General features: G+C 41.4%; 1 protein-coding gene across 6 annotated transcripts in view; it reads left to right on the plus strand.

The window, feature by feature from the left end:
- ate1.L (arginyltransferase 1 L homeolog) overlaps positions 1-23,875 on the plus strand; it is a 61,038-nt gene that overhangs the window by 25,144 nt on the left and 12,019 nt on the right. For all 6 annotated transcript variants that reach the window (XM_018224216.2, XM_018224219.2, XM_018224215.2 and 3 more), the window contains 3 exon segments: positions 12,661-12,693; positions 20,873-21,054; positions 22,248-22,347. In XM_018224216.2, coding sequence (XP_018079705.1) covers positions 12,661-12,693; positions 20,873-21,054; positions 22,248-22,347 — 315 coding nt within the window.

Consider the following 23,875-nt stretch of genomic DNA (forward strand, 5'->3'; position numbering starts at 1 on the left):
CACATTGAAATTCTCATTGGTGCCTGTACATGGCATTTAGATCCGTGAATAAGGAGAGGCCAGTAAATCTCTGCTTGTTCCTCTGCTTTGATTTAGTGCACTGTTTGTGTAGAGAAGGTGAACAAGCGTCCCTCTGTTCTCCTGTACTACATTAGCTCAGTCAGCTCAAGCCCCCCTCTCCTTTCCTTCATCAGAACCAGGAGGGAGATGGGGGGTGCGCTTTGCGTGCTTTCTAAACCACAGCCACCCGCCAGTGAAACGGAAATGCAGGAGGCAATCACACCGGGCCCAGTGCGTTCCAGCTCTTAGGGACAATCACAGCTTTGACATTGTGCAGTAACAGCGTGTGCAAGGAAATAAGCCAGCATAATGATGGAATGCCTTTTCCATCCCTTCCCCAAGCTCACACAATAACCCTTTGGCAGCTAACGGAACTTCTAGTCCTTGATATTATGTGGCCGGCTTTAACCCTTTCGCTGCTGGGATTACTCCCAGTAGGTTACAACGATACTTCTAAACCCTTGTGCAAAGAGATCTAATGCTCCTTCCAGCTTTTCCTTCTGGCTTTGCGCCTATACATTTAAATTGAAACATATGAACCATAACGCCCTGTTGTTTTGTTATTACTCCGTAGTCTTGAAGTTGTTCCTTGAGAAATGTTCTTCTCACCGTGAGCCGTCAGCATTGTTAAACGCTCCTTCCTAATTATGCTAAAGGTTTGTTAATGAAAAACAACATCCCTTGTGACGGAGACTAGTCTAGGAAGGTATTCATTTCCAGGCCTTGGGCCTCTTTCATGCAACAGGCTTTGGTTCAGTTCCAATCAGGCAAGCTTTCACTGTTGAGCTTGTAGCATGCCATTGCTTTGTTTTGCAAGACGGAATAATATAAACATACGTCGCACTTAACACAATTCAGTAGAGGGGTTATTTTTTGTTGTTTTTGTTATGTTTTAACTACATGTCCAATCAGATCTTACTTTGGTATTGAAACTTGGTGTGAGTATAACTGGACTGATCCTTGAGCTGTATTCTGAGGTATCAGATTAGAGAGCGGACTGAACTGCAGCCACATGATAACCTTGTGTTGAGTGACCAGACTCTGGTCTCAGAAGTTTTGTAAGGTGGAACCGCAAGACTATCATAGTACCAGCACTTTTCTACCAAGGGTTCCTTAGAACGTATCCCTTGTAGTGGGTTAGGGGGGATACTCTTCAGTACAGTGGCAAAGGAATATCACCCATATTTGGCTGGGGGCTACGACTTGAGGTCACCAACCTGCTTGACACTTTGGTATTTTCATTGATCGGGATTTATTCCAAGTTGGACCTTGGTCAAAATAGCCATATAAGCGTTTGCTTCACCTCTCACCCTAACTGGTCTTCAGGCTATCTCTCTCCCCACCCCCCAGTCACTGCTTTGGGTTTTCCTAATGGGGGGAGGGGCAGTGGTTTAGGCCACCTCCTTAAAGGAGAAACAAACTCTTAATAAAAAACCCTACCCTACATAGAACCCCCCCCCCAGCCTAGCTTCTACCCCAAGCATATGCCCCTAACTCTTTACTTACCCCTCCGTGCAGATTCTGTCCAGGGGAGTTCACAGTAGCCATCTTCTTCTCTTCGGTAATCTTCAGAATGAGACTGGCGAAGAGGCGCAGTTGGAGCAATTTTCTGTTTCACAACATCTGTGCATGCGCCAAAACTCAGTCCCATTCCAAAGATTACAGATGCGGCTGAAAATGGCGATCGTGAACTCTTCTGGACAGAATCTGCACGGAGGGGTAAGTAAAGAGTTAGGGGCCGGGGGGGAGGGGGTCTATGTAGGCTAGGGTAGTTATTTTTATTGATTTTTTTTTTTTTTTTAAAAGGTTTGTTTCTCCTTTAAGGTTGCCATACACCACAGATGTTATGGTTTCATACGAGATTCGGTGCGTGTATGGTGGGATACGAGACAATTGATATATTGTCTCGTCGATGAGCCAAGTCGCAAAGTTCTTATCGGGCACCTATAGCTGCAGGAAAGAACAATGTGTATGGCCACCTTAAGTGGTGCCAACCATAGTGTATATGTACTCGCTTCACCCCTTGCAATAGACATGACTGTTCTTATCGTGTATATAGTGTTAAAATATGGATTAATAAGATGTCAAAATTGTATTTGTTATATTGGTGAGGATGACCCTGCAATCAATACCTGCCTATTGGCGACTGGATATCTTTTGTTGGGTAACTTGTGTAATATGTAGACACATATTTAAATCATTCAGCTTTTCTTGTCTGTCCATATGGTCACATGTGGCATTTTATGAGGGATCATGAGATCACTAGGTTGGCTTTAGTCAAGATGACCGTATGGGCACACCTGTGTACGAGATTCAGCCCCTACACTTGACTTGTTTCTGTACATCAGCAGTGGATTCATCGCTTTCCATTGATCTCTGTGGACCCAGACGTTATGCAAGTCCTTTAGCTCTGTCAACACCAAGCCCTGTTGCTGAGAACGCATTTTGAGCCTTGTTCCATGTGCCACTTTAGAGTGATTTATTGAAGACAGTATGGTAGCTAAAAGCTTACGCCAAGATTAAAGAACTCGCTTGCAGATTTTGGCACCCATCGAGAACAAAATAGGCTCTACATAATACTGTACTTTAATGACATCAGGGTTTAATTCTACTGTCAGGGATTGTATGGCAAATTGTTTCTCTGTGATCGCACGTCTTGCTACTACTTGGCAGATTTTCTTCCCCCACCCTTTGTGCATGGAGAGCCCTCTCAAGCTTAATGCCCTGCCCACACTTCATCAATTCTCCGCTCTTCAATATAAAGGAAAATCAAAGTGTTTGTACAGAAAGCAGCATTGCAGAATGAAGTGGTGCTCGTGTAGACCCCCAGCAGTCATTGGCTGAGTCTGAGGGTACACCAGCTGTGTCGCGTTTAATGTTACACAAAATCCCCTGCAATGACAAGTCTTTCCATGCTGCTCACATCTTCTGTGAATCATATCTGGCACATTCTGGTGTCATTCTGTAGCTGTTTGGGGAGTTTTTTTACATGGAAGCAACAATTTACACACAGTGTCCCTTAATTCTCTGATGTCTTTGCTGATTTGCATTGAGAAGAAATGAGCACACAAAAGGCAAAATGGAGAAAAATAAGGCATTTCTGAAAAGCATGCATGGCCAGGAATCTGTCTGTGGCTCCTGTGTGCACACTAACCCCTCCATCTCTTGCTAATCAGAGGACCAACTATTCACACTGTCTTCACAACAAATGACCTGCAATATCCATCCTCTGACCTTGGGCAGATACAGCCATGTTCAGTTGGCCAAAAATAGGACATATTTTCTTTTCTCCATACTTGTAAGTTCTGGTGACCTGCTATGGTGGACACTTGGAGACGTTATCCCCCTATGAAATTAAATCCAAATACTTAGTCATCTGACTTTAAAGCTCTACAAAGTCAGGTTCAGATTTCGTTCATATTTTACCAAGGCTTAAGACACGTGGGGGCTTTGTCTTCTGTGACCCATATGTGTTTTTCAGGCAGGGCTTTCCCATAATTCTATTCTCACTATCTGCACAACAAATAATAGCAATATCCGTCCTCTGACACTGGGTAAATTCAGGAAGGCTCAAATGGTCAACAATGGACATATTTTCTCTTTTCCATACCTGTAGTTCTGTTGACCTGCTATGGTTGACATTGAGATATGTTATCCTCCTATAAAATGAAATCCAAATACTTAGTCATCCACTCTACCAATTCAGGTTCAGATTTGCGGTGGTATTTGACCAAGGCTGAAGACACATGGGGGACGTGGTTTGAACTGTGGTGGTAAAAGCTTCCTAATCCAACCTTTCACTGCTTCAACTGGAGCATTGCTGAGCAGTGGTCTTTTTTGACCCCTACGTGTTCTTTAGAAAGGGATTTCCCATAATTATCATTAGGAAGCATTAAAAGGTGGATAGATCATTTCGCATAATTCTGTTATGGTCTGAATGGTTAACAATGGACATATTTTCTCCACTCCATACTCTGGTGACCTGCTATGGGAGATGTTATCCTCCTATGAAATGAAATCTAAATACTTAAGGTGGCCATTCAAGGGCTGACAGACTCGGCAGATTATTGGCCAGTGTATGGGGCCCTCCGACGGGCTTCCACGATCGGTATGTTGGCGAAAAATCCCGTCGGTTAGCGGACCACATCTGTTCGTTGATGGGGTCTTGCTATCCGACGCCTTTACTCCTGCATTATAGGGCCCAACAATCGGATCAGTCCAATATCACCCACCTCAAGGTGGGCATATCGGAGAGAGATCCGCTCGTTTAGCAACTTCGCCAAACGAGAGGATTTATCTGTGTATGACCATCTTTAGTCATCTAATCTACCAATTCAGGTTCAGATTTTTTGACCAAGGCTGAAGACGCATGGAGGACGTGGTTTGAACTGTGCTGGTCAAAGCTTACCAATCCGACCTTTTGCCGTTTCACAGACAACTGGAGCATTTCTGAACAGAAATCTTTCTATGACCCCCTATGTGTTCTTTAGGCAGGTCTTTCCCATAATTCTCATTCACGTTGAAAGCCCGATAGAGGTTTTATGACCACCACTGTTTTGGGCCTGATTATGGTATCATTCCTAACGCACAATGTGCCATTGTTCTTAGGTGATTGTCCAATAGGTGACATTTAGCTTACACACGTCACCTGTCATGGCAACGTTTGAAGCAAATAACCACCAACAGCTGAAATTAAAATAAACCGTTTCAGATGTTGAAATAAGGGTTATTGTTTGTTTGTAATTTCTCGGTATGTACCGTGACCCCGTAGTCTGCTGGCGAGCCAGGACAGTATTAGTTCATTAACACTTCCAAGAAATTTAAATTTATAGGGTACGCCATGTCTTGTGTCGAGTTCTCCGAGCCGCTTTGTCGCATCTTCACTGCCGTGTCCCCACTGCTGTTATGTGGTGACACATTTATTTACTTTTCAAACAGTATATAAATGACAAGTGAGGTGACAGTTGAGGCCCCTTGGCTTTCTAGCAGTTCCAGGACAACCAGGCCAAATGGCATACATTTTTATTGGAAGAAAAAGAATATATGTTTTTAGCTGGATAAAACTTCATTGCCAGCAGTTCTATTTACCTTGCCTAGGTGGAAATATATTATTGTCCACTGTCTTCTGTGTATGGCCTAGTTTTATCATCCAAAAATATATTTTAAAGGGACATTATCATCTCTTAAAGGGATACGGTCATGGGTAAAAAAAATTTCTTCAAAACGAATCAGTTAATAGTGCTGCTCCAGCAGAATTCTGCTATGAAATCCATTTCTCAAAAGAGCAAACAGATTTTTTTATATTCAATTTTGAAATCTGACATGGGGCTAGACATATTGTCAATTTCCCAGCTGCCCCTGGTCATGTGACTTGTGCACTGATAAACTTCAATCACTCTTTACTGCTGTACTGCAAGTTGCAGTGATATCACCCCCCTCCCTTTCCCCCCCAGCAGCCAAACAAAAGAACAATGGGAAGGTAACCAGATAGCAGCTTCCTAACACAAGATAATAGCTGCCTGGTAGATCTAAGAACAGCACCTAATAGTAAAAACCCATGTCTCACTGAGACACATTCAGTTACATTGAGAAGGAAAAACAGCAGCCTGCCAGAAAGCATTTCTCTCCTAAAGTGCAGGCACAAGTCACATGACTGGGGGCAGCTGGGAAATTGACAACATGTCTAGCCCCATGTCAGATTTCAAAATTGAATGTAACAAAATCTGTTTGCTCTTTTGAGAAATGGATTTCAGTGCAGAATTCTGCTGGAGTAGCACTATTAACTGATGCGTTTTGAAAAAAACATGTTTTCCAATGACAGGATCCCTTTAAATATTCCCATTATATTCTCAACTGCAGATGTTGAGTATTAATGTGTCATTGTAGCCCTTCAGCTTTCAATTTATTAATAGTAAGTAGCCTCCATTAGGGTTAACCAGCAGGCTTTTGGAAGGGTCTGGAAACTCTACAGCCCCTCTGTTTGTTGGTTGGAATGGTTGTAAAAAGCTGCATAATTAGGATTGGCTGCTATTTCATAGTAGATGATTCTGGGTTTTCTGTAAGACATTTAAAAGCTAACGGAGACTTTACTTTCCCTTTACAATACACCGCTGTGCATCTCCTATTGCTATAAAGTTGAAGAAAGATTAGCACACAAGTAGGTATTAGAGGTGGCGGCCGTGTTTTGCTTGGGGTTAACAAGGGGTGTCCGATTGCAAGTGATTTCCTCTATGTAATCACCAGATTTCACAGATAATTACTGCTCAAATAACAGCTTATTATGCCTAGATCCTGTTGTACTGTACATGCAGTCCCTCAGCTGTTAAATGTAGTCTGGCCTGAGTTAGAATAAAGGCCCCTGGCCAGTGAAGGAGGTTCTGGGGCCCAAGATCAGGGAAAAAAGGCAAATTACGTCAGGGTTGTCCAGTTTTTGCAGCCTTTCAGCTGCTTATGAACTACAGCTTTCAGCATCCCATTTTGTAGTTCACAGCAACCAACTGCTGTAAATCCAACAATTGTTGGAATAACAGGTGAATTAATGTGGCAGTGACCTGGAGGACTTGTATAGATAAAGGTTTTTAACTTCTACTTTCCCAATGGGTGACTAATGAAGAAAAAAAAAAAAAACAACATTGTGAGCCATGGGTAAAACAACATAGCTGACCATTCATGGGAAGATCCTCAAGTGTGCAGGGTTGTCAAATGAATGGATTTTATTAGGCCAAAGTGGTTAGATCTGATTGGCTCCTGGACCAAAAGCTTGTCAAAAAAGGGGCCCGTTTAAGCAGTTAGGAGAGGACTACATCCATGGCCCAATGGGACCAGCTTTCCCAGTTGATATCCATCCTTATCAGAAATCAGAGGAAGATACCATCCTTCTGGCCCTTTACACCAATATGCTGCTTAGTAAATATCAGCCCATATTGGATATTCGTAAATATCGGCCCATTCTGCTCTGTGTAATGACACTATATAAATCCTTTAAAGGAGAACTAAACCCTAAAAATGAATGGCTAAAATGTGATATTTTTACACATTGCACCAGCCTATTCAGCTTGTCAATAGCAGCAATGATCCAGGACTTCAAACTTGTCACAGGGGGTCACCATCTTGGAAAGTGTCTGTGACACTCACATGCTCAGTGGGCTCTGAGCAGCTGTTGAGAAGCTAAGCTTAGGGCTCGTCACTAATTATCCAGCAGAAAATGAGCTTCCCCTGTAATATAAGCTGATGCTACAGGTTTGCTGATTATTAAATTCTGATGCTAATTGCACTGGTTTCTGTGCTGCCATGTAGTAATTATCTGTATTAATTACTAATCAGCCTTATATTGTGACATTTCTATTCTATGTGTACTGTATATTGTGAGTGGGCCCCCAAGCTCAGTAAGTGACAGCAGCACAGAGCATGTGCAGTGAATCAGCAGAAAAGAAGATGGGGAGCTACTGGGGCATCTTTGAAGACACAGATCTTTTCTCCTAAAGGGCTGTGGTTGCCTTGGGCTGGTACAGAAGCACAAAACATAATGTACAACATTTCTACCTACTTCTTTAGTTAAGCTTTAGTTCTCCACTCCAGGTAATTTATCAGTCTGTCTTAATGGATTACCGTCTTGTATTCAAAACAGTACTTCCTCTGTGCAGAAAATGTACTTCTACCCCGTGAGCATTGCTATTAGTCTTCATTATGCCCGGTAAGTGAATCCAAGACCAAATTAACATCATCGGTCTGTCTATTTTTCAGCTTCTCTATGTGTTACCTCCTTTACCCAATGTCTTCTACAAACCTTGATAGAGACAGCTAGGATTAGGATGTGTGGTATGTTTTTAAGCTTGCTTTTAGCATGTTTATAATGTTCTGTGCCTAGCAGCCTTACAGTTGGTCTTCATTCATTTTTTTGTATAGTTTTTCAATTATTTGCCTTCCGTTCCAGATTGCAAATGGGGGCCACTGACCCCCATCAGCCAAGAGCTATTGCTTTTTGAAGCTACACTTTTATTCTTATTGTTACTTTTTAATTACCATTATTTTTAGTCCCTCTCTTAGGGTTCAAGCACACAGGTCGCCTGGTGACTAATCGACTCTCCTGTGGGGCGACAATCTCTCCGAACTGCCTTCCGCCTGCTTTAATGACAAAATGCCAGCGCCGCTCGCGCCGCTTCGATTTCCGAAATCGCCAGAAATTTCCTCGTGAGGCGACTTCGGAAATCAAAGTGTCGCAAGTGCATTGGCGCTGACGTTTTGTCATTATAGCAGGCGGCAGGCAGGGGGAAGGCAGTTCCGGAGATTGTTGCCCCACAGAAGAGGTGATTGGTCACCAGGCGACTAAATCTGCCCGTGTGCTTATACCCTTATTCATATATCAGTCTCTTATCTGAACCACTGCCTGTTTGCTGGGGTAAATAAGATGCTAGCAATCAGATAGTTGCTGAAATACCAAACTGTAGAACTATAACTGCACAAATTGCAAATAATCGCAAAATATCAGTGCCATCATACTAAAAGTTAATTTATAGGTGAACTACGCCTTTATTGCAGTAGTGACCATGCACACGCAGAGCTTGTCCTGTAACCCATAGCAACCAAGTTGCAGTCTGCTTCTACTGTATTCCTGAAAGTTATACTTTCTATAAGTAGTAGTTAGAGTGTTCTATATGGGCAGTCACACTGCAAACTTTGCACCAGGGCCTGTAAGTCTCATGTTACACCCCAAGTCCCCTACTCACATTTAGAACCACTTTAGGAAGCTCCTAGCTATCCATCTCTATCAGCCACAGCCATGGCACACTGCTTTCTTGCTCAAGTTGGCCTCACTTTACCCTGGGAGTCCATTGTAAATATCTGGCTTGTTTCACAAACAGCTGCTGAGTCACTTCAAAAACGTTCCGAAGTGACAGACAAATAAGCTGCTGTTGGAAATCTCCAGTCTATAAACATCGAAGTGTTTATTTGCTTTTGCGGTTGCTTTTTTTAAAAAAATTTTATTTATTATTTTTTTTTGCATGCCATTATTTTGGGCACCTTTCATGAAGATTGACTTATGCCCGGTTCATGACTAGTGTTTTCATGTACTGACTCATAGTTTATTTCATTATGCACCAAAAGTTTGTTTGGCAGGGAGCATTATGAGGATTGGCCAAGCCATTAAAAGGTGTATGTGTTAGAACGTCTTGCACTATCATTTACCCTCCAAGCACAGAGCCTCCCTGGGAGGGGTAGTGACACTGCCCTGGCCCCTTTGCTTGTTTTGGAAACGGGCGTGCACCCACCAGCCTTTGTACCTGGAAAAAGCAGAGCAGCAATGGGTGCCAAGTTCCATTCCCCCAGTCTTCTGCTGGCCAGGATGAGCCCTCCTGCTTGGGGGGCAGACCCTTGCAGCTGTCAGATTAAAGAGGTCTATTCCTGGAACTGTAAATAAGCTCAGAGGCTGCCCAGAGTACTGGGCCAACTAACAGAGTAGGGCATATTTCTGCAAGCTTTGAAGAGCCCGTTCATGTGTCACAATCTTGTCAGTATTGTTCATTCGGTTTGTAGAAGTCGGAGGCCCCGTCCCATCAATCCAGGGCTGTATTGGCAACCACAGACCTTGCTGGGCTGGTTCTAGCCAACGTTCCCTGTTCATAGATAGGGCAGATGGCTGGTTAAACACTATAAATGTATAAAACTTGTTTGACTTTGGGTTGCCTGGTTCGCTTGGCAGCAATATATATAAAAATGCATTGCAGAGAAATACTGGGAGCTTTTTGTGGCGCTTGTCCACACTGCTATTTCGGAGATGTACATAAAAGGTGTTGGGGCTGTTTGCTAGAAATAATCATACAGCTCTGAGCCTGAATATAAAAAAGAGCCCCTCTTTTGATCCCGTGGAATTAGAAAGGTTTAGCCGGTAGTTAATCTCTGCCATATAACTTTGATTTATAATACATCCATGCCGAAGGCCATGAGTGTAGACAACATTCTGGGCAGTTTCAGAACTTCCCAAGGTTCTTAGAATTCTGCTATTTATATTAAAGATCATTGTCATTTCCTAAGAGGATTCGTTATATTAAGGTGCCCAAAACCATCACCTATCTGGTCAGGTCTCAGTAGACATGGGTTGGGCAGAATGAACATCAACTAGCCCTCAATTTATAGGTCTGCATGGGTCCCTTGTGATCTGAACTTTGGGATTATATATGGTTCTGCCTGCTGTGGCCCTATTATTTCTTTGATGAATTTGGCAGGTAAATCAAGCTTTCTATGTATGGCCACCTTTCAAGTGGCTGCTTGTAAAAGATGGATTAAATGTTAATCAAGGCATGTTTCCACACATCTATATATCTCTAACTGCGGAAACTAGGTTGTTCCGGTTGTTGATCCATTGCTGGCGCTATATAAAAGTGACCTTTCTTAGATTAATGGCTTGCAGGCTTTAGCACTGTAAACTGTTTAATATCAGGTCTCCAACAAGGATCCACAAGCTCTTTATTGTCCCTAAAGCGATATTTCTCTGTGTCATACAACGTCTTCCCTGCAGAAAATGTATTGCTCTTATTTCTAGAATCCTTGCTCTGTGACACATCATTGAGCCATAGCGTTAGAGGTCAGAATGGTATTTATTTGAAGTTGCCAAATACCAAGAGCTTTGCTTGTACAGGTATATGTGAGCTGGCTATCTGCTGAGATAACAGTCTGTTAGTCCAAGGGTGAAATTTATTAAACTAAAATCAAGTCGCTTTCAAGGTGGCCATACACTAACAGATATTATCGTACAAAAAATATTTCATACAATATTCAGTGCGTGTATGTTGGGAGATGAGGCAACCGATGTTGCCCAAAGGCTTTGATATCTGTTGTCTCGCCGATCGGCTCCACTGAAGGCACCTGAACACCGGCAGAGGGATACTGTTGAATTGGCAGATAGATCCAAATGTCAGATGAAAGATGATAATTGTAATGTGTTTGACCACCTTTAGGTTCTAATTTGGATGTAAAGGCCATGGAGTTCAATTGCACCTCGAGCAGTAGAAGGGTGTGCACAAACATACACATTAGAAGTTGACAGTGGCCGAAACACAAGGGCCCTCCATGGAATGATATAAGGATCCACTTATTTTATATTAAAAATGGTACAGGGGCAGATTTGTAGCGTTTTTTCACCCAAGTGATTCTCATGTTGCCCCAGAAGGTATTTCTGAAGACAAATGCAGGGTCAAAACACGGATGAATTGCCTTGTTCTGTACCACATTAAACATGGGCGATTTTTCCGGTAGCTATACCCAACATGTCATAATTGGCCTTCTGTGAGACTCTCTCGGGAGTACCTCTTGATAAGTCTTTTGGTTGGACCTCAACCAAGTGACTAATTGTATCTTCCTGCAAGACCTCAATAGTGTTGTGCCAATGCTACTCTCTCTTTGTTGTGCCTCCTGGGGAGATCCATGGCACGGTATATCTTGTTCCTTTTTGTGGTCTCCAGCGGGGTCATATCTGTAGACCAGTATCTCTCAGATTCCATGTTCCTATGAACCCAGGACCATCAAGTTCTCCTAGAATGTGGATAAATGATCAATAAAAGGAACACAGTGGGATGTGACCCCTGGAAGGAGAGCTGCTCACGCGGTATAATGGCTGTGTTTATATGTACTCTGTATGAGAGCAGGGCCGGCATGTTCCCGTCGGAGAGAGCACATTCCTGCTCTTAATCAGTGTGAGAGTCCGGCTAGGCAGCCGCCGCCTCTGCGTAAAATCTGGCAGCATCCATTGCTAATTGGGCGAAAAGAACGCAGAGACAAAAGGTTATTTGGAGGGTTCCCTTAACAGATAGAAAACAGCGCTGCACATTCCGTGATTGAGCCGTGTTATGGCTAATGACACTGGGAAGGTCGGAATGCTCTTGAGCGTTCTCCCCATATTCTAAATTATGTGTGATTTCTGCTACCGTGACTGCTACATGCATTGTCTCAGAAATATTACATTGATATCAACTGAGAGTTCGACTGCATTGCCTCTGCTGGCGGCGCTAGAAATCTAGCATTAGCACTGGATCCAGGCATTAAAGGGAAAACAAAACCTGTTTATTGGCCGTTTTTTCTTGCCATAAGTATTTGCCAGCCATCGTGGAGCCTCAGTCCCTCAATCGTAATTATACTTCAGTAAGGTGTGCAGGGCCAGTTTATGCAAGTAATATGGTAGCACACATGACCAACCAAGGCAAGTAGTGTGGTAGCTCATATTAATAATTACAAATACGCAGTGAAGGAATATTCTGTGTACACCGTAAACTACACTTCTTTCCCTCGACTCTGATATAAACGAAAACACAATTTGCACTACTCGCGCTGTATACACACAGACATTTTAACACTGGGCAGTATATGAGCACACCTACATCTAAATCTAAATACATTATGTACAGGGCTGTTTTCAAACCACCACCCGTATGTAAATTCATAAGTAAGCTCTACATTGTATTTAGACTTATTACATCTGTGTGACATAGCTGTAGTCCCCCTCAAATGTACAATATACACATTTTACATGTTATGAAGCAAAATTGCATGTAAGAAACTGACTGTTTTTCTCTCCATTTCCCTGTTGGGTTCCATTTTCCTGCGCAGTTCACCCGGTTCCTCTGTGACTCCCCGCTGGAGGTAAGGTTCTGCATGTTGCATGCTCAGTTTTATGTTCGTTCAATGGCTCCTATGTGTGTCGGCTCATGTGACGCTTCCTGAATTTGGAGGGATTTAGGGTAGGAGTGTTGGCCCATACAGCTTTTGCTGTGTAAGCGGCTGTTTGGTGCTGTATAGAGTTACATTATAACTATCCTCATCACTCTGAGAGACATTACTATCTTTTATGGGCGCACAGAATCCCTCCAAACCTGAACTATAATTTGTGTGTTCCAATTTGAGTAAAATAAAAATGCCATCATTTGTGAACCTAGATATATTCTTTCATTTGTCCAGAGCTTTCAAGTCATGCGTTTTAAGGGTTTGGTTCAGCTGAACACATTGGGGCTATGTCTTGAGATTTAAGCTTGACCCTGATTGAGTTCTTTACTTGTATTTTTTTTGCTCTTTTTAATCTTTGAAAATAAATAAAAAGCTACAGGTGCGTTAAATAAGACAGGTAGGTTAAAAAAAACTCCCTTCTGATCATATCATATAAATCTGAACCTAAAGGGATAGTACACAGCCCTAAAGATTCACCCAAACTGCAAAAATGGCTGGAATTTGGCCAAATCCCGAACCTGCATTTGGTGTAAATGTCGATTTTCATGCTGCGAAAAAACAAATGCATTTTAATTTGAATATTTTTCCTATATTTGAAAAGTCAAGTTTGGGACAATTTTGGTTTTATATTGCTTGTTTCCATGTAGCTAATTTCCCAGAATACAAATTTTCATGCAATTTACAAAACTTTTTTTTTTGTTTATTTGTATAATTTTGTGTTTTTTTTATCTCTAATTTTAGTAAAGTAGCACTTTAGAGACAGACTATACATCATCCATGTTTTTTTTTTTTTGTGGCTACTCTTAGGTGGTGAAGCCATTATATTTCACACAGTATAAAGTGCTGAATAAATGTGACAGCACTATGTATATAAATAAGAGATTCTTAAAAAAAAAAAAAAAAAAAGATTTGGACAGTTGCTAAAAATGTTATATGTGCCATCTATGGGGATGTCCGTTTTAGGTTAAAAAATGGTTTTGTGCCTAGAATAGTTGATGGTAATAAAAGTAAATAGCGGGGGGGGGGAAATTGAGAATTGAGAACTGCAATAGGGTTTTTCTAAATGTTAGATTTAATGTGAACTTCCCATTTAACATAGAACTATCGACCAATAAGATGCATAGCTATGTTGAAAAGCTTTTGACCAAATGTATCCGAAAAATTGCACACATGTAATAGTAAGTTATTAACGGCTTAATAATAAATATCCTCATAGCTGCTAATCAGAATCAGATGTCTAAATTGCAGGAAAATGATTTGCAGGGATAAATATCCTGGCTGCATAGTGAACTCACTCTTGTTGGCTCCAAGCATAGGTACTTTATTCTGTGTCTTTTCTTAGTATAAAACGGCTCATGGCATAAATCATGTCAATAGGAAAAACTGGGCAGTTTATTCAGCTGACATTTTTCTTCTAGTTTAGTTGATGCAAACATTGAAAAATAAAACTTTTCCCCCTATAAGATGCAGTGAAAAGACTCTTGATAACTAAACGTGTGTTTTTCTTTGCACCAAAATGCCTCCATTTCTATGTGTAGAATTGATTAGTAATAACAAAATGCTTTTAGAAAACAACATTGTTAGTAAGTTAGCACTTTCACAGATCAAGTGCACGAAGCAAAATGGCATCATCTTTGGAAAAATGTCTTTCTTTAAATGACTTAAAAGGGCAATATGCAGGCAAATAAATTGGCTTTGTGCTAATAATGCATGCTGGCTATTTAAAGGAAATGTAAGCCCTCAAAATAGATTAATGTAAAATTGCCCTTCTGAACATGTTTGCAATTTACATGTTACAAGTTTTACATTGCTGATATAATTAATTACGAAGAACAGCATCGCCTCATGTTTATTTTGAATAACTGGACACAGTCAGTGGAAAAATTAGTCCGAAAAAGTCTGTGGTGTTGCTCTGTTCAGAAAATGAGCAGAGAAGAGTCTTCTGGTCAGTTACAAGCAAAGCAACATTACAAGACCAAATTTATCAGCTGTGTCCAGGAGGAAGAAAATTTAGTTGGAAAAAGTCTGATGTGATGTTGCTCTGTTCAGAAAATTAAGTTATTGAGCAAAGAGTCATCTTGTCAGTAGAGCAAAATCACAGGACTAAACTATATTTATCAGCTTTGTCCATCTTGAACATCAGATGGTGCAGTTATTTTAGTCATTTTTTTCAGAGGTTTAAATTTTCTTTAAAAATATATGTAAAGTTTATCTGCAGAATTTATTCAGTGTTGCTTTCAGTTTACACGGAATTCTGCTTTCTTGGTTCTTCAGAGCAATGGGGGGGAAGAAAAAAAAATGATTTCATTTTATTTTGCCCCCAGTTAAACCCTCCTCCTTATCTGTAAGCCTGAGAAACAGGCAGCCATTGGGGGAATGGGAGGAGCTTATACTTTCTGTTAAATTGGAACAACTCACTCAGAAGGTGTGGTTAGTAATGTTCAATATAAAGCCATAATTGGGAGCCCTTTATCGCAGAGATAGGGCTGAATATATTTCCAAGGCCTAATTTTTTGTTTATGATGTGTTTGCCACCCGATTGACTCCATGCCAGTTGATCCTCTGGTTTTGGGCACAGCCACTATAGATTATTATAAGTGTATAGGAAACTCAAGCAGGACATTATCCATGCAAAGCAAGACGATTCAGTAACTGTTATAAGTAATGATAGCTAAGGAAAAACAAATATGTGGACTTTCTGTTGGATGGATTATAGTATGGATTATAGTCTGCAGTCTTTGCCTTACCCAGCTGTTGTTGCACTACATATCCCGCCATCTTGTCCAGCAAAGTTACACATTGCAGTTCCTCCATTAGTTGCGCCTGTCTCTACTCTTGTGTTTGGTTTATGATTGCCCTGAAAAGGGTTAATCGCCCCCTGCCCCTGTCGTAAACGGTAAACTCTCCAGTAATTACACCAATAATTTGATGGACTGAAGTACTTGAGCACATCCATGTGTCTGTCTGGCCTTCAGTACATTCCTGCACAGCTAAGGACTTAATACAGCTCGTTAGTCTTTTATAGGGAAAGGCTTTTTATCACCTCGTCAATCCTTAGCAGGCTACTTCCTCTTGTGTCTCTGGCGATCTGAGGCCTAGTCAGGCACCCAGGCCTGCCACACATCTCTGTCAGCTCTGTGCTACTGCCGGCTGAAACTTGGTTTGAATTAAGGCTTCACATGTTGTACATTTTTTACTCATAGTTCAAGCTGTCACACAATGTACATCACATTTGGGAACAATAGTACATGTCGGGGGATGTAGGAACTTGGTGATAAATGCAGGATAACTGGATACACTGTTAACCCTTTGAAAGAGATACATTCTGAACAAGTGAATTAAAGATTTATCAAATTGGTACGTGTATCAGGAAAATATTGCCCTTTTACATCGAGCCACCATTTTGTAATGTTTTGTGCGCTCCCTCACTGAACTCCTGACAGGAAAAATGCAGCATGTAACAGAAACAGAGAACTATACTTATTCTGAATAAGTAACTTAAAGAATCAAATTGGCACATACTGTATCTATCAGGAAATATTGCCCTTTAACATCGAGCTGTCATGTTCACTGAACTCCAGGAAGAAGAAAATTAACTATATATATATTATGAACAAGTGAATTATAGCATGTTATTAAATTGGCATATATATATATATATATATATATATCTGGAAATAATGCCCTTCTAGTTCAGTTTAAAAAACGCAGATAATAAAAGAACGCAAATAATGAAAACAAATTCAAATTGTTTCAGAATAGCATGCTCTACCTCATAGTAAAAGTTAATTTAAGTGCAGAGACACACAATCGGATTCATGGAGATTAGTCACCGAGCAACAAATCTCCTCTTCTTCGGGGTGAATAATCTCCCCGAACTGCCTTCCCGCCGGCTAGGCAGGATGGCAATTCGTGCTCCGAAGTTGCCTTACGAGGAAACTTCGGGAGATTACGGAAAACGAAGAGCTCGGTGAGCGGGGAGATTAGTCGCCCCCAAGCAGAGGAGATTTGTCGCAGGGCGACTAATCTCCATGAATCCGAGTGTGTGTCTCTGCTATTGCTTAATTTGGTGGTTCACCTTAAAGTTAACTTTTAGTATGTTCTAGAATGGCTAATTCTATGCAACTTTTCAATATGTCTTAATTACTTTTTATTTTTTATATTGTTTTTTAATATTTGCCTTTTTTCTCCTGACTCTTTCCAGCTACAAATGTATTGTTATTGCTACTTTTTATTATTCCTCTTTCTATTCAGACCATATTCCAGTCTCTTATTCAAATCAGTGCATGGTTGCTCGGGTAATTTGGACCCTAGCAACCAGATTGCTGAAATTACAAACAGGAGAGCTGCTGAATAAAAAGCTAAATAACTAAAAAAAAGAAAACACAAATAATAAATGAAAAACCAATTGCAAATTGTCTCAGACTATGCTTTCTAAGTCATACTAAATGTTAATTTGAAGGTGAGCTACCCTTTTAAGATATGTAGTTTAGCCAGTAAGCTGCTGACTCAAGAATGGCCACAGAATGGGATTGTGTATGGCCAGTGTAAAGGCCCCCATACACAGACTAATAAAAGCTGCAGACAGACTGAGTCTGCAGCTTATTGGGCCTTGCGGGTGTCAGATCGATATCTGGCGAAAGTCGTGCAAATGCCGATTGGGCAGGGTAAAAAATCCCATTGGATCGCGTCCACATCTGCGCTTTGATGCGGCCCAAGGATCCAACCGCCCGCATTGCCTCCATTCTGATCTGGTCGTTGGGCCATAGGGGCCATGATCGATCAGCCCGATATCGCCCACCTCAATATGAGCATATCAGGGAGATATCCGCTTGTTTGGCGACATTGCCAAACAAGCGGATCTCCCTGTGATGCACAGAACTATGGTAGTATATAGTGTGCATATATATATGTGTGTGTATAGAGAGAGAGAGAGAGAGAGAGAGAGAGAGAGAGAGAGAGAGAAAGAGAATATATTTAGTTTTGTTCCATGGTTTTTCCAGTAGCATCTGCTGTCCAGAAGGGTGCGTTGTTGCTCTCTCACTACACTCCATCTACACTCAGCCCAACAGTCAAGTAACTTTAATTTAGTGATCCGGTGTGCCCCTGAAAAAAAGTGGGTGGAGCTCAGCCCGCAAGCAGAAAGGGTTGTATAGGGAAACCGATATCTGTATGGCAGCGACTTCAGTTCTCGCCCTAGATTAATGTAGATAAGCTCATGTTCAGACAAAGGTTTACTATACTTTAGAACCTTGCCAAGTGCTGTGCTACACCACATTCTTTCATCGTAAGTCACCACAAATCAACAGAAATGACATGACTAAACGCATTTTGTACTATAGTACATTAATAAACGTTTTCTTAAACCCTTCCTTGCCAGAGGAACCAGCCCAGCATTCTTAGGTGATACGGCTTTGGCAGTAAAAAAGTTATTAATATATGTTTGAAATAGCTAATTCTTCTTTAATCCTACCCACGTGCTGGGGCCTTTCATTTCTGTGCATTGTGCATTTCACGCTGTTTCACAATCAAGCTGCAATAAATCACAGCCGTCCTGCTTCAGATTTAGCAAAGGTTCCCCTCTGCTCTCTTCACCCCCCCACTCCTCCTCCTTGGTTTTATTACTGACTGCCTTCACCCTGGTGAGTGTCAGTGCAATAAGGTCAGAAATCGGTGCACAGTATAGACACTACAGATGGATCTTTGTGCCCTCTTCAGCCCTGGAAGCTATATATTACTGTCAGGTCTGGACTGAGAATTAAAATAGGCCCTGCCATTTTAGGTACACAGAGGCCTAAACAGCCTGACCAGCCAACTAAATACTGACTTTCTATGGCAGCTTATAGCAGCCCCTCTGGCATTTGCTAGAACCCACAGATTGCCAGTCCGGGCCTGCTTGGGGTGCCCAGTTGGGAACTGTAGGCTGCAAAGGGTGACTAATATTAATTCGCTTTAGCTGTAATCTACAACTACCAGCTTTGTCTGTTGGTGGTTGCTGGGAGTTGTCTTTAATTTGCAGCCCATGACTTTGGCATCCCTGATTTACATTTTCATTCGAAATCTACATTTTCCACTTTTAAATTTTTTCAGCGCCTAAAATTTTCTATTGCATTCCTGCTACAGGTACATCCCTACAAATGACAGGTTTTTATGGAAAGTGACAATGGTAACTTAGGGGGACACAACACATTACACTAGCCAAGTCAAGACAGCTTAAAGGGATACTGTTATGGGGAAAAAAAAATTTCAAAATGAATCCGTGAATCTGCTGAAGTTTATCAGATCACAAGTCACGTGACCAGGGGCAGCCGGCAAATTGACAAAATGTCTAGCCCCATGTCAGATTTCAAAATTGAATATAAAAAAAATCTGTTTGCTCTTTTGAGAAATGGATTTCAGTGCAGAATTCTGCTGGAGTAGCACTATTAACTGAAAAAAACATGTTTTCCCATGACAGGATCCCTTTAATTATTACAAAGTCAGACATGCTACTCAGATTTTGGGGTCTTTACTAGGCTGAGGCCACCACAGCCCTTTAGCATTGAATATCTTCAGAATGCCCCCCATACAGCAGCACAGAGTACATGCTGTGGGCTACTATCACTTACCTGAGGTAAGGGAAAGATTATATGATAGATGCAATCTTATTTATTGATTATATTTATATTGTGCCAACATATTCCACAGCACTTTGCACAGATTATACATCAGTCCGTGCCCCAGTGGAGTTTACAATCTAAGGTTCCTATCACATTCATACACTTAACTATATCTTTTTTGGGAGTGTGGGGAGAAACCAGAGACACTGGCAGAACATAAGAAACTTTGCAGTCAGTGATTTGGCTGGAATCAGACCTGTATCACTGCAAGGCAGCTGTGCTACCCACTGAACCACCATGCTTGCGATTTCTGTCAACCTCTAAGCTTAGCCTCTGAACAGCAGCCTATAGCTCACTGAACATGTGCAGTGCCACTGGCACTCAAAAGATGCCCTAACAAGTTGTAACATTACCTTGATGCTAATACAGTAATAACACAGCATATTCATTTTTAAGCATTAGATCTTCTTTAAAGGGATACTGTCATGGGAAAAATGTTTTTTTCAAAATGAATCAGTTAATAGTGCTGCTCCAGCAGAATTCTGCACTGAAATCCATTTCTCAAAAGAGCAAACAGATTTTTTTCTATTCAATTTTGAAATCTGACATGGGGCTAGACATTTTGTCAATTTCCCAGCTGCCCCCAGTCATGTGACTTGTGCCTGCACTTTAGGAGAGAAATGCTTTTTGGTAGGCTGCTGTTTTTCCTTCTCAATGTAACTGAATGTGTCTCAGTGGGACATGGGTTTTTACTATTGAGTGTAAAACAAGGCAGCTGTTATCTTGTGTTAGGGAGCTGCTATCTGGTTACCTTCCCATTGTTCTTTTGTTTGGCTGCTGGGGGGGGGGAGGGAGGGGGGTGATATCACTCCAACTTGCAGTACAGCAGTAAAGAGTGATTGAAGTTTATCAGAGCACAAGTCACATGACTTGGGGCAGCTGGGAAATTGACAATATGTCTAGCCCCATGTCAGATTTCAAAATTGAATATAAAAAAAATCTGTTTGGTCTTTTGAGAAATGGATTTCAGTGCAGAATTATGCTGGAGCAGCACTATTAACTGATTCATTTTGAAAAAAAATTTTTCCCCATGACAGTATCCCTTTAAGCTAATATATTTGTCCTGTACCCTCATTAGGTCGTGCTCTATATTTAAGAACACATCTTATTTATAAATAACCCCCATGTGTTCAACTTGCATAGCAACCTGTAAGAGCATTGTTACTGTAAGAGTGTATACAGAACCCAAAATGACAGATTACACATAATTGCATTACTAGTCCAGGCTAAGGCCTTGCCTGCGAGGCTTGTACTACCCCAGCATGTTTGGTGCAGGTCCAGTGTCTTTTCTGAATGCCAGAAGATGTAAGATAACTGTTATAGCATATTGCATTTCTGGCGCCAAGATTTAATTCATATCACAAGGCATGTGCACTGTATAAACTCTTTAAATATTCTAATCTGAATATCCTGTCCCCCCCCTCTTTAATTCTGTAAAGCCGGAGACTCGACCGGATGGCCCTGCGTGTGGCTATGGTTCCTTTCACCAGCAGTATTGGCTGGATGGAAAGATCGTTGCTGTCGGAGTGATTGACATCCTCCCTTATTGTGTTTCCTCCGTATACCTTTACTATGATCCCGATTATGCCTTCCTTTCCCCTGGGGTCTATTCTGCCTTAAGGTAAGATCATTATCATGTAATACCCTCCCAAATCTGCATGTAACTGTTGTGCTGAGGGGGGGGGGGCTTGGAGAAGTTGTAATCATTATAATATTTTATGTGAAAACATTGACTTTGTTGTATCTTGTGAAAACCTGTAGTTGTAGCAGCGCACTCTGGACCTCCACAGAAACCGCCAACTTCAAGTTAAAAGGGTATATATTTTATTAATGCATTTGATATAGAAACAAGCAACCGAAGTCTGACGTGTTTCGTGTCAGACCTCGGACGCTTGTTTGTATATCAAATGCATTAATCAAATATATACCCTTTTAACCTGAACTTTGAAGTTGACGGTTTCTGTGGAGGTCCCGAGTGCACTGTTACAACCACTGGTTTTCAATAATAACAATCTCTCTTGGCAACTGCACCCGGGTCAGGACGCCGATCCGGTAAGCAATATGTTTAAGGCTTTTTCTTAAGAAGGGGCTGCTCCATATTTTAAGCACAGGGTTCAGGGCCGAGTGCACCTGAACCAACAGGAGTTGGTGAGCAACCAGAAAGATTTTGTATTTAAGCTTGTGCCTTCCTGGTGTTAGGAATTATGTGATAAACAAGAAAACCCTGTTATTTATTCGGGTACTGGAAATTGATTGTTGTATCTTGTGACACCTGAGAGCAAAGACACATGCTCCGATTCAGGAAGATTAGTCGCCCAGCAACAAATCTCCTCTTCTTCGGGCGACTAATCTCCCCGAACTGCCTTCCCGCCAATTAGAATGGAAAACGCCGGCGGGATGATACTCGGAGTGCTTCATTTTCCGAAGTTGCCTCGTCAGGAAAATTCGGGCGACTTCAGAAAATGAAGCACTCAGAGTGCCATCCCGCCGGCAATTTACATTCTAGCCGGCGTGAAGGCAGTTTGGGGAGATTAGTCGCCCAAAGAAGAGGCATTAATCGCTGGGCGACAAAATCTCCCTGAATCTGAGCATGTTTCTGCCCTTAATATCACGTTTTGAGAGTGAATTGTGGTGTTATCATCAAAGGCTCACAAAGGGTAATGGCACTCAGGGGCAGACAGAAGGTGCAACTAGTTCTGCATAGGGGGTTATTATTAAATGATCCCTAAAAGTGTGTGTATAATGACCATTGTGCTCCGTAGAAACATTTCCTCTCCTTTTAATGATACCTTCCCTCTTTATTCTTTCCTACAGAGAAATTGCTTTCACTCGCGAGCTGCAAAAGAGAGCTGCCGACCTCTGCTATTATTATATGGGCTTCTACATTCATTCCTGCCCCAAGATGAGATACAAGGTAAGCCCAGTGTCATATGCGAACCCTGAATGGACGTGTTAAAGGTGTGGTTCACCTTTCAGATAACTTTAAGTATGTTGTAGAATGGCAAATTTTAAGCAACCTTTCAGTAAGACTTAATTTTTTTTTCCCTGACACTTTCCAGCTTTCAAATGGGGGTCACTAACCCCATCTAATAAACAGATGCTCTGTAAGGCTACACATTTATTGTCATGGCTATTGCTTAAAGGAGTGGGTCACTTCTACTGTCCTTCATTTTTTCTTTATAGTTTTTGAATTATTTGCTGCCTTCATCTGACTCACCAGCTTTCAAATGGGGGTTACTGACCTCATCTAAAAACAAATGCTCTGTAAAAGGCTACAAATGTATTGTTATTGCTACTTTTTATTACTCGCCTTTCTATTCAGGCCTCTCCTAATTCAATTGCCACCTGGAGAGCTGCTGAATAAAAAGCTAAATGACTCAAAAAACACATTTAATAAAAAATGAAAACCAATTGCAAATTGTCTCAGACTATAACTCTCTACGTCATACTGAAAGTTAATTTAAAGGTGAGCAAACCCTTTAAACATCAATGATCTTATCTCTGATTGCAGCTTAACATCAGACCCTGCCAAAACGTAGGCACAAAAGCTCCCAAAATGTCAAAGAGGGGAAGTTGCTTAACATTGTAAGCACCATATTTAGGGTCACAGATGCTCATTGCAGTAGCCTTGGGTGAATACAAAAGCTGCCCATAACCAAACCCTCTTCTCACATATATTTAGTTCTAAACAGGTTTTTACAAATATAAGTTACAGACACATGTGGTGGTCTCTCTATAGAGCGATATGGGGATTATGTAATGAAAGGCAGTAAATTTGTGCAGGATCAGTAACCCACAGCAAACAATCAGCAGGTAGGTTTTTCTGGTTACCTGTTAAAAAGCAAACATCTTATTCATTGCTGTGGATTACTGGTCCAGGGCAAACTCAGTGCCTTTTATTACATAAAAGGGTATGCATTTTAGGTTACGTTTACGAGGTGTGAGATATTTTGTTTGAGTCAGTCAAAATTATCCAGATGGCACATAACCCCTTCTGTAGTCCAGGTAAAAGGTGGAAAGTGGGGCAATATTAAACACAGTGGTGCAAAAGTCTTATCAAAACTGCCCTGCAATGTTCCCTTATGGCTGGAAATGCTATGTTTAATTTTCTTAATTTACTGTACCAGCCCAGAGGTTCAGCAGCCCCACAACCGTAATGATCCAGGCGTTCAAATCTGTCCACAAGAGACCTCCATCTTGTTTTTCGAATCTTCTGTGTGTCCGTGGCACTGCACATGCTCAGTGAGCATGTGCAAGACACTGATGGGACGTGCAGTCAAAGGTTTTAGCCTTGTACCATGTTACCAATTGCTGACTTACCCTGCCTATTTATGACTGTATGTATCTGAATTTGAAACTGCCTGTTTGAAAATAAGTGTGTCACGCAAATAAGTGTTTCTTTCATTTTAATCCCTGTTATTGTTATCCTGTCCCACAAAGTA

The sequence above is a fragment of the Xenopus laevis genome, chromosome 7L, assembly GCF_017654675.1.
Source record: "Xenopus laevis strain J_2021 chromosome 7L, Xenopus_laevis_v10.1, whole genome shotgun sequence".
Taxonomy (NCBI): Eukaryota; Metazoa; Chordata; class Amphibia; order Anura; family Pipidae; genus Xenopus; species Xenopus laevis.